This window comes from Pagrus pagrus (genome assembly GCF_965226575.1).
Source record: "Pagrus pagrus genome assembly, chromosome: 20".
In the NCBI taxonomy this organism is placed as follows: domain Eukaryota; kingdom Metazoa; phylum Chordata; class Actinopteri; order Spariformes; family Sparidae; genus Pagrus; species Pagrus pagrus.
This window is the reverse complement of record NC_140207.1, coordinates 14,097,306-14,113,107: the sequence shown is the minus strand read 5'-3', so window position 1 is coordinate 14,113,107 and position 15,802 is coordinate 14,097,306. Positions and strand designations below refer to the sequence as shown.

Sequence of the window (15,802 nt, the reverse complement as noted above, 5' to 3'; positions counted from 1 at the left end):
CTGCAGTGACCACATTTCCGGTTATGCATGTTTTGTGCAAGTTTAACAGGCAGAAATTCTCACTCTGAAATTAACATTTTTTAAATTTCTGCTTCTCTCCTGTGGATTTTTTTGACCTTGACAGCTTGAGAAGAGCAGGAGAGTTTAACCAAAATGTTGGAATCCTATTAAAGAAATCACACAAGTTATTAATACCCTATAAAATGTGGAAAAGTACAGCTGCAGAGTATATGTCATATATGGTTCCAAATTGGATTTGGACACCCTTTACCTCCCCCTGCGTATCGACCCACATCACAGTCGACCAAAAACCACTGCCACTCCAACGGATGGGAAGTTGTTGTGACATGTGAAATGTTAAACCATTTTACTGTAACCAGCTTTAAGTTAGGGGAGCTGGCAGCATGCTACGACTACAGCGCGGCGTTTGTTGGAGGCAGCCAGCGCTCTGTAAGTCATATGAGCAGACAGAACGTGTAGATATTCACTCAAAAAAAAAGCGTGCGAGTCACACCGAGGGAGAATCAGAAAGACATAGCGGGAGAGACTTAGCACTCACCTGGATCAGTGTCAGGTCTTCCAGATTGAGCCTGAAGAGGTGATTTCTGTAAAGAAAAAAAAAAAAAGAAGGCAGTATGTGAGCTGATGGAGACAATTTCTGTGAATAAACCAAGAAAAAAAAAAGTGTGTGGATGCTACAGCAGCTCTTTTCAAAGGCCAAAGCTCTCTACAGTTTTATCTGTGTTCTCTCTCTAGTCCTTTCATCTCCACTCCCCAACCCATAGTGCCACCAGAACAAAGGGATTTCCACCTCGAAAAAAAGGGAGCATACAAACTTTAAGTGCTTCACCAGCATGTTTGAGGTAAAAATTGTTCAGACAAACTTAAAAGAGTACTCCACCAATTTGCAGTTTTATAACATTGTCAAACTCACGTTGGGTGTTTTAATAAAGGATCAAAACTGACGCACTCCTTGTCAGAACCTGGTACAATATCCACAACGCAACTGGACCATGTGTCATGCTGGTAGCAGCTAATGTAGCCTCAAGCAGACATTAGGATCAGTCAGGCTTCAGAGGTCTGGTAAGCCCGAGAGCTGCAACGATTATTCATGTAGTTGATTGAAGAAAATGACTCAGCATCTTTTTAAGTGGAAAAAGTCAAATATTTGTAGGTTACAGCTTCTTAAATCTGATGATTCGCTGCTTTTTTTTCATCTTTAGTATTTGTGTATAAAGAGTTTGGGGGTTTTGGACGGGAGGTTAGAGGATACTCTATGCCACCATGTGACATATTTGCATGATTTATGCCTTTATTCCTGTTGGAGGTAAACACAACAACACAGTGAGAGGTGCTGGCTCAGGCGTGTGTGAGCTGATCAGTAAGAGCAGACTGGGTATTTGGGAGGCGGGCATTAAAGAGACAGCAGCTGGAACAGAGAGTTTCAGACAGAGGGGGAATACAGTGCTGCATAGCTGGACTGTATGAGGAAACTGAAGCGTTTTTTTGAGCACTAAAGCATTTAAACCTATTCTAGTACTAACCCAAAATAAAATAATGAGCCTAAAAATGGGCATAATATGTCTCCTTTAAAAGAAACTTTTGCATCGGTGGCATAAGGAGTTGTAAGAGTTTAGTCAGGGTACGCATAGGGACCGAACATTGTGGATGGTTGGATTCAACCACTGCAGCAAATGATGGACCTCTGGGTTCATCCAACCCATAATTAGGAGACAAAAAAGACTAGATAGAGCCAAAACATTTAACTGTGCGCTCCTTCCTCCTGGAGTTTTGTGTGTGTATGAGAAATATGGAGCAAGTGACAGAGAAAGAATAAGATTGAGAGAAAATCAAAGCCTGGCAGTGAAACTCCACTCTAACAAGCATCTCTCCGGCCCTGCCTGGAGCGTCTTCAAATTTGCGCAGCACAAACAAAACTGTTTCATTGGCATTTTCTTGTTTTCTTTTTTTCCAACTTTTCAAGACACATTAGGCTCTAATGAATGCCGTCTCAAGGGGAATATTAAGTATATTGAGTAATGATGTCTCGGGCTGTCTACTAAAGCCATTATACACCATTACCAGCATGAGAAACATGAAACCTGACAATTAGGACTTAAATGTTTATTTATTGTGATTTCTCTTCTCTCGGAGATTTCTGTAATCTCCATATTTTGTCGCCAATCATGATCCAAGAATACTGGCGACCCACGCCACCAGAAGAAAACCGTCTTAAACATTCGGTAAGCAATTTCACTGCAAAAGATTGACCTGATGGATTTTTATTGCATTGCTTAGAAACTGTTTTGCAGGCAGGGATCTTGCAATGGCTTCAACAATAACCCATAATGTGTTTTTCTTTTATACAAGCAATCATTTTTAAAGAGCATGTATTGTATTTTTCATAAAGTAGATATCTCACTTCGGATTGAAAATCTTCAAGCATGTTCACGCACACATACACGTACACAGCGACACTTTCGCAGAGAGACATCAGCCTCCCGAGCAGTGGCTATCAGCCAGGTCTCAGTGTGGCCGCGGCCCCCTGTTTTACTGTATTGATATTTGCATCGATCCCTCTTCCCTTCCATTATCACTCATACTTCTAACCCAGCCTGCAGCCATCCATCCAACCACATCGCCTTTCACAGTTAGACACTCAACAGCCAGTCGAGCTGGCACCGAGGACTGAACTGAATCTCTTATTTGATTTTTGTGAGTGCTCCAAATACCACGTGTTGATGGAATTGTCGAGTCGTGGCTAAAAATAAATGATCGCCAGCATAAACATCGTATTTCTGTTGTATTATTATAACTTTGCTAGAGGCTTCGGTGGAATTCACTCCCTTCTTCGACCTTTTACTCTTCATGCATCCACACACACACACACACACTTTCCCTGATTAGCCCTTTCCATCTGCGTTCCTGGGGTGCATTAGTAAATTCCCTGGGCTCACTTTGTTTGTTGTTGTTTCTTCCTGCTGGCTCCTCTCTTATCTCCTGTTCACGTCGTAGTGAGAGTTTCTTTCTATTGACAACTAAGCCATTAAGAGAAGTGCAGAGCGTATTTCATCAGCCAGGATTCACCCAGCGTGAATGTATACACTCAGTCCTTACGCACACACATACACACACACACACACAAACATTTAGAAACATGCATAGGCTTTGATTTTCTCACATGCATGCACGAGCATTGCAAAAACCCACAGTTTAAAGCAGAATTGTTTATCTCTAAATGTGTGCAATCCTTTTCAGATTCGGTGTCTCAATCACAGCGAAATTACAAACACACACACATGCATGCACGCACACACACACACACACACACACACACACACACACTTGGCTGGGCTTGACAAAGACAATAGATTTGGAAACAATCCCCAAAGCCATTTTTCTTCGGCTTTTGAAGACATCTATAGAGAAAACTGATCATTACTCATGCGATGCACCAGCAGACACAGAAAAAACAGGGAATTTAAGACAAGACAATAAAAGGACAGAACAAAAAAAGACAGAAGAAAAATGACACGGAGACGGAGAAAGAAAAACAAAGGTTTACCTGGCACCGACGATCAGTTCGTTCTGGCCGGGGTCAAAGGTCAGCTGTGAGTAATCCACCGTGCCCTCCGCCTTGAACCTGAACATCCACGGCTCCATCTCTGCCAACGACACCACAGGACACATCAACAGTGAGCCAATCAGAGCGGAGAGTTAATGACTGTAGAAGACAGCTGGGCTGATGAATTAGGTGCGTTCAAAGGGCTGCTGTAACTTTTCACAAGACACTCAGAGAGCGGGGGTCAGATTTATAATAGCAGCATGTCTTCCAGCTACTGCTCTTGTTCTGATTTTTATCTTGCTTCCCTGCATTTTAAGTGAATGCCGCGAAGCATTTGTGATGTAAATATTAGAGCAATTGCAAGGTAGCAGTGGGAGTGTTTCAGACTATAATTGAGATTTTAATGATAGGGCAGTAACGCTGCATTATTGGCAGGTACAAAGGGTTGTTGCCACACATCAGTACAGCCTGTAAAAAACAGACCGGGGAGGTGCGGCTGATTAAAAATAACAGCTGCGTGGGGAGATCAGTGTACCTGCCATGTACAGTCAGACAATGATGATGATGACAATGATGTGACAGTTGTTGACATTGTGTTTTTGTGTTTAAGTTTCAGTTTGCCATTGAGAACAAGCAGCCTCCCAATGAAACTTATCACACCTGAGCAAACAGGTCATGGGCAAGAATCTGAGGGGGAACAGTGGGACCAACAGTGGTGGAAGGACATTTACTGAAGCACAGAAGTATAGATGAACTTTCCTTGAGTATTACTAGCTACTCTACTTCATTTCAGAAGGGTGTTTTTAACCAGAACTCAGGACATCTCTAGCTGTGTTCGTGGTGACCAGAACAAGCGTTGCGAGCCGAAACATGATGTTTTCCTAACCCCAACCAAGTGCCAAGTGCCTAAACCTAACCAGAGCATGTGCACAGCGTTGTGACAAGACCTAAAGAAACGTAAAGGTTTAAACTAATCTGTGATTTAACAGAAACTTACTTTGCCAAAATGTTTTCGGGCAGTTGCCTGCCTTGACACAGATACGAGCCCTCCTACTGAAGGAAATTAAGAGGAAATTGAAAATAGAACAAAAAACGCTTCAACCTGTCCTCGGTTGATAAGGTCACTCATTTAAAAAAAATCATTTTCCACGGTTCATAGTGATCTTAAAGTACAGCTTCTGAGCCTCTTTGTCTTCAAATCCACCAAAACAAAAGTGAGACCTGACGCCTCCAATCATGAGCGAACGTGTACAAAATACTGAAATCCAGCTTCTGGTGTCTCAGCGGGGAGGCCTTTGATTTCTGTGAACCGTCACCACAGCTGATTGACCGTTTTCATGGAGACATATACCGCGGATGAACCGTGAAGATCTGACTTTTTATGGGGATTGACCTTGTCTCCTCCGGCATGCTATGGTGAATACATGACCACATAAAGAGACAGCGCGAGAGACATCCCAGACAGACACTGACATCTTATCCACAACATGCCTGTTCTCATGGCGCCCAGCCCATTAACCCCTGACCAATTGAATCACCCTGTCTACCGTCTGGTTACCCGATAGGTTTAGTCTGGGGTGGTCAATCAGTCATCACGGTGACGTGTTTTCTCCATCGCTCATCACATGCTTGAACTGTAGTCATAATATCTTGGACTCCTGTATACACAGGTCGGATTACACCTCCAACTAAATCCTCACCATATATTGGACATTTTATCAAAGTAGCTAGAAATGAGTTTCTTTGAGCGAAGTGTCAGGACTCTAGCAGCGGGTTGCCACAGTGATTTAACATCATTCATCACTACATTTGTGAGCCGTTCCCAGACAAAAAAAAACTCAAAGGGACTTTTTTTTAATTTACCAGGGAGCTTTCCATCAGGGCCGGAACAGAGGGAGAGGACAGCTTGAATATCCTCCTCGAAAAAACACATTATCGGCTTCTTCAGGCACACCTGTCAGACAGCATTTCAAATGAAAGCTCGTCTCCCCTCCGCCGCATCAAAAGTGAGCACGTCGGGTTTCGGTGACAAACGTGGGATTTACAGAGTGTTTCAAAACAAGGACAAACAGAGCGAGAAAAAAAAACGGAAGCTTCCAAAGAACATCTGCCTCCTCCGGCTCGCGTAGTGGGACCAAACTCTGGCTCTCCTAACAAAACATTATCATCTGCTGCGAGACAGTATGCAAAGACGCTCTCCCTTGTTCTCGCTCAGGTCTCATGCGACGAGTGCAAGAGGAAAAAAAAGCATCGCACGTCTGGTTTCGCAGCGCTAATACATTTTCATTAGTCGCGGTGAAATAAATATCTTGGAGATCACGACCAACTTCACCCCAGAAGAATTCATTTTGCTTAATGGCTGCTGCGCCGCTTATTCTGGAGGGATGACACTGAGTTTGGGATGTGCCAATCCGTGGGCTCCACTGGGCTTGTTTTTCACACCATCCAGAGGTTCCCTGGAATACAAATGTAGCCGTGACACCCCCCGGGGGAAGACGATGCTTGACGAACCCGGCTTCTCCCCATAAATCTCCCTGACTCACCAGGGGAGGCTCGCTTACGGGGTGATGGAGTGTCTGCGGCTGGATGTGTGAATGTGCAAGACACAAAGGGAGAGGAGAGAGGAAATTTGTTGGCGAAGGGGGCAAAAGGTTTTAATTGAACACAACACGGCATTCAAAGGATTTATGGTCTTTTGTGACGAGGCCAAGGACCATTCATAAACATTCATACCCAGCGCGGATGGGCCCTCCCAAGGCTGTGGTGCTGAATATACGGAGCGCCGCAAAGTCAAACTCACGGGGGTTTTCAGCAGATCATAGTTTGGGGAACAAAACTGTGGCACACTGCGCTGCAGGATGCTCGGTTCGCCGCACCGCTGAGACTAATCACGCTGATTTGAACTCTGATCTTACTTGTGATGTTTATTTGTTTCTGGATGGGTTGTAATAACTAATTTTAGAGGCACCCAGGGAGGTTTTAATGCTCCCATCAGAACAACCTTATCGTTAACCCAGCAACAAAGGAAACAGTGGAACAACCCTCAGCTAATAATCACCCCGCCCCCGAGGAAAAACTAAATCCTATCGCCCCGTCTCACTTTCCTAGATTTCAGGCCTTCTTTGCATGTTACATGGGTTCACATCAGACGCACTTTAAACACATGTGATAATGTAATCACATCACAGCCACGCTCGTTCAGTAGCCGCCTGAGTCAGGGGGTTTGGCTGCCGATGAGACGAAGGCGTAATCGCACACACAGACACACACACACGTGCAGACTCGGGATGAAAACGCAGAGAGCAGCCAAAAGCTCCGGGCCAACACGAACACCGACATTTACACCCCTTCCCCCTTTTCTCGGTCACATCTTATCCCCTTAACCCCCTGCCTCCCTCCTCCTCGAAAATAGAGCGGCCCCATTGCTCACATTCCGTTTGTTATGTTCCCGCTCAGACACGGAGCGGTTGACACAAAGACAAAATGACAGCGTGTATAAATATTTACAACTCGCATCAGAGGCCACGCCAGTCTACAGTCTGCCAGCCGTCAAAGTTAGTGCTCTACAGTACTGCCAGGCCGGCACACAATGGCAACATGTGGAACCAATTCTGAAACATGAATGGTTTTTCTGTGAGTAGTGCAAATAGAGTGTGGCAGCAGGCGGGCGGGCGCATAAATGAAGAGCCGGTTCGCTCTAAATGCAGCCCTGTGGTGGTGGGCAGCAGAAGGAATGGCAAGTATTCGGTCAAGCTGATGTGAGGAAACGATTTGGCCGGCCGAGCGGTCGAAAAACAAACACCTGCTCGGTTCGAAAAAGTCCAAAGCGAGCGGCAAGGTCAGTTGAAACCCACGCTTTAAGGTTTTCATCCTATTATGTTATTTTGAGCAAGAAAAACAAGCACATTTCGCAGCTAAAAGTCCAACGGCTCAAACTGCCGTGGCACTGCTGCGGCCCCCCGGGGCAGCGGGTGAATCATGCAGAGAAAGCCACTGTGAAACCACAAATAAGTGTGTAGTAAAATATTTAAATCTGATGTGTATTCAGGAGCAGAGTCCTCTGATTCAAGGGGAGACAACTTTTTAACAAGATGACCGAGTCTCTTCAGGCCACTTGAGAAAAAAGGACATGAAAGTAGGGAAATGGCATGTGGGACTTTTACTGCAGCGGGTAAATGAAAGACACACAAATCCCAAAATATGGACTGGCCCTTCTTCATGCTGTCGGCAGCCTGTCGTCCATGACAATAAAACATGGCTAGAACATGGCTGACCTTGGACGTGAATAGATCGGAGATGATGTTTTGATTTGAAGCTCCAGAAAATCCTGAAGCACTTTAAATTTAAAACAATCACCCCCAAAAGACCAATTAAAAGATCTCTGATTCTGCTTGTAGCCTGTTGCATTTATGAATGCGATGAGGCCATTTTTATTTTTTTTTTCCTTTTCCTGCTCTTTCCCTCCCATCTCTCTAACGATGTGTTAGCCGTTCAGGGATGATAAAAGCTGAGCTCAGTCGGCGGCTGTAAAACAAGTCTGCCGGTTTCACTCCTCAGAGACATGGCCCACAGCTTGGCCTGCGAAGGCATTGTTTACACCACAGTTTATAACCTTTAAAAGCCTTCAAGCCTACACCCAGGAACACTTGTTAAATACAACACTTTATTAATACTGTATATCTCAGGGGCTTCGAGCTAAAATAACATTTCACATGCTCAGTCAGAAGATCTCTGCCAAAACATACCCTTTACCAAGAATAGGAACCAAGTCTTGCAACACCCCTCCGAAAATAATTCTATAAATTACACACATTTGCGTTGGACCTCCGCTGAAGCTATATTCAGGCCTGTTTTTCGTGAAAGCGTACCTTTTGGGTAAACATTCTGAACGTAGCTGCTGAGCTGAACAGTGTACTTTCTTTTCTGAAACCCTACATTTCCAAAACCGCTGCGCAGAGCACAAAGCGGTCGTTAGGCTATAGCATCCTCGCACCACAGTAGCACTTCTGTCAGCCAAGTGTTGTGCCAAGTCAGAAAACCACCATCCCCAGTGGGGTCAGACCCATGCGAGCCACACCCGTCCACAGTCAGGCCACAATCACACGGAGAGAACGAAGCACCGTCGCTGGAACACACTCAAGCGAATCTTGACCTCGGCCTCTCACGACGGGTCATGGACGCTCTGTGAGCTCCGTATTGTTCAATTGTTTGTTCATTTCCAGAGCAGCTGGGTCTGTGAGCCGTTTCAGTTGCGCTTGCAACTACAGGAAAGCAGCATATCACTCTTTTCTTTCTGATCATGCTTTGTCGCCTTCAACCTTGAACAAGGTTTCTATCTTATGTGAGGATAGATTAATCTTTCTGCCCTTGATTAATCTGTTTACTATTTCTTTGAGGTAATTGTTTAACCTTAACAAATGTCAGAACATTGTGAAAAATGAATGTCCCAGAGTCCAAGGTGATGACGTCAAGTTGCTTGTGTTATCACACAAACAGCCCAAATCCTGAAATACCCTATCTAAAGCCAAACACATCTTTATATTTGAAAGGCTGAAACAAGATCATTTTAGACATATTAGCTCCATAAATGACATTTTCCTAATTCTATGAAAATATACAGTAGCATTAAGTAGCATAGGCCTATTCAGCTTACTGTTTTGTGCTCGAAATATTATTTTCCTGCTTTGTACTTACTCTTCTTGATAGTTCCCATTTGAAGCCATGTTTGTAGTGTTTTTTAATTTTTTAATTTTACCTCAATTTACTATCTTGCCATCATAATTTGAGTGTAGCTAACCGTGTTTCAGGCTGAAACAAAAATATTACTGGAAGGCTAAACTTATTCCAAATAATATCTCAGTTAAGTATTTACATTTTCTTGTCTTTATGCAAAATATGTAGGCCCATAGCTACAGCCAGCAGCTGTGTAGCTTAGCCTGGCATAAAATTAGCTCACTAATTAACACATTACATCCCGTTAGCTAATCTCTACGAAAATGGATGTCTAAAGGCAGCAATTGGGGGTTTTAATGATTGAATTAAAGGCCCAATGTGTACTCCAAACAACTCCAAACATGGCCGCTAATTGGTGCTAACTGTAGCTGCGAGCGATCTTATTAGCTGACTCTGACCGGACTGGGAGCTCGGAGCACCGGGGGAGTGTTGGTGTTGTTTACTATCGACTGTTGAAGTACAAAGTGGCTAGGCGCTAGCTGGTTAGCATGCTAACTTCGATAGATATCTCTGCAACCCACTACAGTTACTACTACTAAGTTGTCTTTGACAAAAATGTTATTTCTTCAAGTTTTGTTGATCATTTTTATTTAGAAAAGTGTTAAATGCAAATTCTTACATGGTGCACCTTTAATGAGGTTGAGAGTTGCTGACAGATTGTTATCTTTGAAACAAGCTGTTTCCCCCTGCCTTTACGCTCAGCTAAGCTAACCAGCTGTTGGCCGTAGCTTCAAATTTACCGACATGAGAGTGATCTTTTCATCTAACTCCTGGCAGAAAAATGAAGTAAACAAGAGTATTCACAAAAATGTCAAACTTTTACTTTGATCAACTGAACACGTAGGCCCGAGCTATAAGAACCTCTAAATGTACGTATGTTTGTGTATCAGAGTGGGAGTGTTTCTGTTGTGAGGGGTATGTTTAATGTGTTTGTAGTCCTCCTAGCTCGGCTAAAGAGGAGCAATGGCAGCTTCGCTCTGCACATTCTCAACAACCAGGGATTACACTACATTACATGGAGCACAATGACTCACAAAAGAGAATGATAATAGGTTTACCGAGAGGTTTCTCTTCTCTCACGCACTGTTCCTGTGCGTGCATTTGCGTGCGTATGAGTGTATGTGTCGGCGTATTCTGTAATGAATCAGCTTTTTGGTGTTTATTATAAAAAAAAAGCAAAGGGCTATAATTTGGTAGTCCCTGAAAAAAGCTTTGTATATTGTACATCCTGCAACAAAGAGATGTGTTTGAAACGCACAAAGACTATCATCAGCCCATGAAAGGATAGTTATTAAAAACCTGGGAGAAATATAACTGTGAAGGCAAAGATTAATGTACGTCTTTATGAGACCATAGACATCAGCAGCTGCTCAGTAAAGGTGCTGATTCTTGCACAAGGTGAGAGTGAATAAGAGGGATGTAAGTAAACAAAGAATGATGATAAAACCTGAGTTAAAGTGAAGCTTTTAGTCCACAGAAGCTTTAGAGCTGTGAGACCTGTGCAACAAAGCTGATATGTGGACAAGCCTGTGAATTTAGGGAAACTTTTAGGGGTCCACAGGTAAATTAAATGTAAATGCATACTGTACATGTTTCTGCATCGGTGCAGTTCCATTATATAAATAATAATTCCACCTTTCAACAGTTACAATGGTGACGTGTGACACTGAGTTCACACTGAGATCACAGCCTCACCTGTAACAACATAAAAACTAAACTGAACTATGAAACATCACCCCACAGCATCACCCATCTTAAGTCAATACTTAAAAATATACATGTCGGCGTGACCTGGATAAGTTGAGAAAAGGTTCAGCTTCCTTTGGCACGTTTGCTCTAATTTTGATTCCCTCAGGAAACAAAAGCACAGTTGTTGTTTTTTTCTCCACTCAACTGCATGAAAGTACTTAAAACTCCCATAACTGCCTAACCATAATTTAAGTTCACCAAAAGTTAATGGGGTCTACTCTCCCATCCCATAGTTTTTGTGTAAGCATGCTGACAAACCAGGCAACCAAACAATGAAGGAACCAAGCAACCAAACAAACAAACCAACAGCCAAGCAAGCAAGCAACCAACCAACCCAAGGAAATAATGATCCGTGTGTCCAACAGCATCCGGATTCTGAAAATGATGCGTTGAAACAGATTGTCTGGGAAATGAACTACTTTGTTGCGCACTCGTATAGTAGCGAGGAGAGGAAATCACTGGCCAATCAGTATGTAAATTACTGAACACGCTGGTTTGTACCAGCACCACAAGTTGAATTTATTGTACTGGCACGGCAGCAGAAATTTCAGAGACACGCATTTCACAATCTGGTTAAACCAAACAGGAACTGTGTTTGTGGTTCTACCTCGAGGGGTAAGTGAGTAAATTTAGGTTTAAAGTTTTCTTTTGTAATCAAGATAAACAGACTTTTTAGCTTTCACCACACAAAATCGACTAAATCCATCACAGCTGATCATTCAGACCAAAGACACTGACCCACAGACAGTGAAGCCTCTGAGCGCCTCTCTCTTCTGTTCCTGTTCTTCTCTACAGCAGGTTTTTTTGTTAGCGAACCACGTCTGATTGCTAAATGTACTGTCGACCCTTTTTTTTTATTAATGCTCCTATATTTCAACCAAAGCATTAAGCCACTGGAGCTTAATGGGCCATTCTGGTACATTAGAGAATACAAACGCATTGACCACAGCTGACCCGCGGGCTGCCGTGTGATCCCCCTCATGCAGAAAGCACAAGGCAGGAACATATCATGTTAGCTGGGCAGTTAGTCATCATCATTGCACTCAATTGGCGCAGAGGGAAGAGTGCCACCTCGGCTAACAATGAAGCGACAATGGCTGCGAGGAAAGACGGAGGGAGAGAGGGGAAGGGTATAGAAGAAGAGTCCTTGCGACTGTGCTGGACAGATGTATCGAATCAGTCTTTACATACATCTGGATCTTTGAACACATGCTATGACCTTGGTCTTCTAGTCAATTTCACCCTAGACAGAACGCTATGTGATTATCTGACTGGGACTGCGCTGGACTGAAAACAGCTCAATGACATTTTGCTGCTTCGCAGCGGGTAGACAAGGCTGCATTGATCGCTATCGATACTCCCTTTCGACTAAGTTTCACAGCATTTGGTTACACTTCAGTTGTTCGATGGCGATGTAAGAGAAGAATAGGGACGATGAAATCTGATGTGGAATATATTGTATCTGAAAACTGCAGAGCCATGTCGTAATTAAAGGCCTACGAGTGAGGTTGTGTCTGCGTCGTCTCTCGAGGGAAGGAACAGAGATGAACAAATAGGAGGTGGGGTATTAAGGAAACGAGAGAAAGGAGGAAGTTTTTCTAACAACAACTTAAAATCAATAAAGGAAAGTCCACAGGTGACCTTTCAGTAAGCCTCCTTCCCCCCTACTCCAAATTCTTTGTCATTTTTTAAAGAACGCGTCCTTGATTTCTGTCCGAGGTAGACAAAAGCAGTCTTCACATTTTTAGTCAGCAACAATTCTGCAGGCTGAAATCTAGCAGAGCTGACCAGGTGCAGTAAGCTAGTAAGACTGAGGCAAAAGCTCCATGTTACGTTAACTGCTGTCGTAGTAAACTAGTAGTAAACATGCTGTGGATCGAACCTTACAGTAGAGCAGTTAATGCTCCTTTTTGTCAATTTCTTTCATTTTCACTTGTGAGTTTTTGTTTTTTAAAGAGGATAAAAAGAAGACACTGCTCTTCGAACTCTTTAAATGCTCAGTATCGTTCTGCACTCAAAGGACATTTCCACATCTGGAGAAAATACATAACTTGACAGGCCTGCAGTGCCTTGTTACAGTTGTTAAGCTATGTCTGGAATATCACTGTTGGTCGGTGATATTCCAGGGGCTGGTCGGGGCTGAGCAAACGTTAAATTCACCTTTATAACGTTAGACAGGCATGTCAGTAAAATGTGTAGAGGAGGTCAAGGTGTGAGTCACAAAATGTATTGAAACACAAGAAGTCAATTGTTACATCCGCCCCCACGTGCAGGAGCATGTTACACAACGTGTAGGTTTAGACTAATTGTTCAAAAGTTCCTGCAAATTTTAACCCAATATTGAACACGGGCCTGGACAGTCCTTTCTCAAAAGTTATTCTTCTGCTACTCTCTACAAAATAGACGAATAACATTTCATTTTCATTTTGCAGACAACATGCGAACCCGGCAATTTAATCAATATCTCGTTTGCAGTCGGGGGGGAAATTATATTAAGTATAAGAGAGACGGCAGATTGCAAACGAGATACCCAATAAAGATGTCAAGCTACCTCTATACTTTACGGCACCACCTACTAAGAGCTGACAACATGTGTCCGAGTGTGTTTGTGTCTCCTAGCAACAGTAAAATGTCTTGATGAAACGGACCAGAAACACATCTAACCTTGTGAAGAGTGAAGGAAGGGAAGATGTTGATGGAAGAAATGATGTGATTAAGGTTAGAGTGAACGACTGGAGGGAGGGAGAAACGGTTGTAGAGGAAAAGGATATAAATAACAACACACAGCGTACAGAAAAGTTCGCATAATTTTAACAAGGAAACAGAAAACTTGTGAGTCGAATCTTTGTGTGTGCACGCGTGTGTGTGTTTCCTTGAGCACTCACCGGAGTGTGGGATGAGTGGGTGCTCCGTCTTGTGACAGGGCGACTCGGGCAGCAGCACCGGCCCTCTCCTACTGGCCACGCCTCCAGGCCGCAGGACCAGCATGCACTGCAGCAGCAGCAGTGCATGCTGGGTAACAGGGCGTCCCATGGGGGCCTGGGCTTGGCTCACTTCTCCTCAGGCCTCAGGGGCCAAGAGCATTGGAGAGACACACCTGGAGGAAGAGAAGGATTTGGGTTTAAAGGTCAGATTGAGAACATTTTCACGTCGACAAGTCATTTTTTTTTTCTCTTTTCTTTAAAAACATTATTATGATTGTGAATTAATACTTTTGCAATGTTTGTTGGGTCGAAAATGATTGTTTTGTTCATGACAGTGTAAGAATTACATTAGCTGGTTAGCCTGAGCAACGTTAGCTCCAACAAACTTGCAATCCAAGTGCTGAAACGCTTGATGCAGTGTAACACCTCGCTGCAACCACCAAGGATTCACTTCAGGAGATGAAAAGCAGCAAAAATAAATCCTTACAGAAAGGGAACTGGGGAGATCGGTGCAATGAAGAGAGACTGTGACAGATGGGTTAAAAAAAAAAAAAAAATGTGGGGGAGAGCTTTGGTGAGCAACACAAGCCTATGTGCTACCCAAAGACCTCACAGCCCTCACCTCTGACACTAAGAGCATGAATCAGCCAGGGCTCTGCATTACCTCACACGCCTCATGTCTGTGCCTGTGTCCTCCAGTGTCTGAAATTCTGTGCCCTTTGCGCACGCCTTTGTTTCCACTGCAGCCGAGCATTTAATGTAACAATGAAGGGGAGCGTTAATGTGTTATTCATTATGAATCTATCCATCTATTTGTTTCCGTGCAAACAGTATGTGACTGATATATGCATGGAGCAGCACCGCACAGCGCCCCGCACGGGTCAATTAGACCCTGTAGCTGCTGTAAATTTGATGTGTTTTTATTCACAACCAAACACTCAAATCGCTGGATGTGATTATTATATAATGCTTACGGCAGAATCATGCTTCCCAGAAGTCATTCGCCGCGAGGAAAGCAAGCCGCATTTTACAACTCAATTGGTTATGATTTCTTTTCTTTGTGGGGGTGAATTGATGAGCAAGTCTAGACCCTCGACATCATTACTTTTTAATCATTTATGTGATGCTATTACCAGGAATGATGCATGCTGTGCGCAACAGAAGAATGAGCCTCCCTGGCTGTATACCACATTGTGAGCAGCGTGTGTGGTGGAGTGAGTAAAGATACGCTGCCAGTAATGTTAAGCATTTGCTTTGCCAAAGCTTTCATGACAGAAGATGTATTTTTTGTAGCCGAAACTCAGGGAGGGTTCTTTTTATTTCATTGTATGCGAAATAGGCTTTTCATCTGTTGTCCAGTCAGTGGTGGGGAAAAAAACAAAAACGGTGCTTTGTAGAGCAAGAACAGAACAATCCTCCCTCCATGACAGAGTTGATTTAGTGTGAATGGTAGGTTGCAAATAAGCAAAAACTATTAATACCGTGTTTGTTGTGTGAAGGCGGCAAAATATGAGAAAATCTGCACGCTGAACAAAGGGGGGGAAAAAAAAAGAGGACAAACTGTAGTGAGCTGAGAAAGAAAGAAGAATGAAAATGTACTCCCCTCACACAAACCTCATCTCCGCTTCCCTCTGAAGTATGGACCCCCTTAGTGCGAGAAAGCCTAAAGTGGCTCTGGGGTAGAACATAAGGCACCTCTCTACTCCGCTTTCAAACGAAAGCTCTAATGCTGAGTGCGGTGGTTTTATTTCATTTTCTCCTTCAATGGAAAGTTTACTCTGCCTTTAGTGTGCTTGAATAAGCTCCGCGACCTTGAGGCCTTTATGGAATT

At 43.5% G+C, this 15,802-nt stretch overlaps 1 protein-coding gene across 3 annotated transcripts in view; it reads right to left on the bottom strand.

Annotated features, from left to right (window-relative positions):
* sema5a (sema domain, seven thrombospondin repeats (type 1 and type 1-like), transmembrane domain (TM) and short cytoplasmic domain, (semaphorin) 5A) overlaps nucleotides 1–15,802 on the bottom strand; it is a 128,320-nt gene that overhangs the window by 77,515 nt on the left and 35,003 nt on the right. For all 3 annotated transcript variants that reach the window (XR_014621200.1, XR_014621201.1, XM_084340692.1), the window contains exons 2-4: nucleotides 13,933–14,144; nucleotides 3,566–3,665; nucleotides 560–605 (exon numbers count right to left, since the gene is read on the bottom strand). Coding sequence is in view for 1 of the 3 variants with exons in the window: in XM_084340692.1 (XP_084196818.1) it covers nucleotides 560–605; nucleotides 3,566–3,665; nucleotides 13,933–14,080 (294 nt within the window). In the remaining 2 variants the exon portion in view is untranslated. The remainder of the gene's footprint in view (nucleotides 1–559; nucleotides 606–3,565; nucleotides 3,666–13,932; nucleotides 14,145–15,802) is intronic.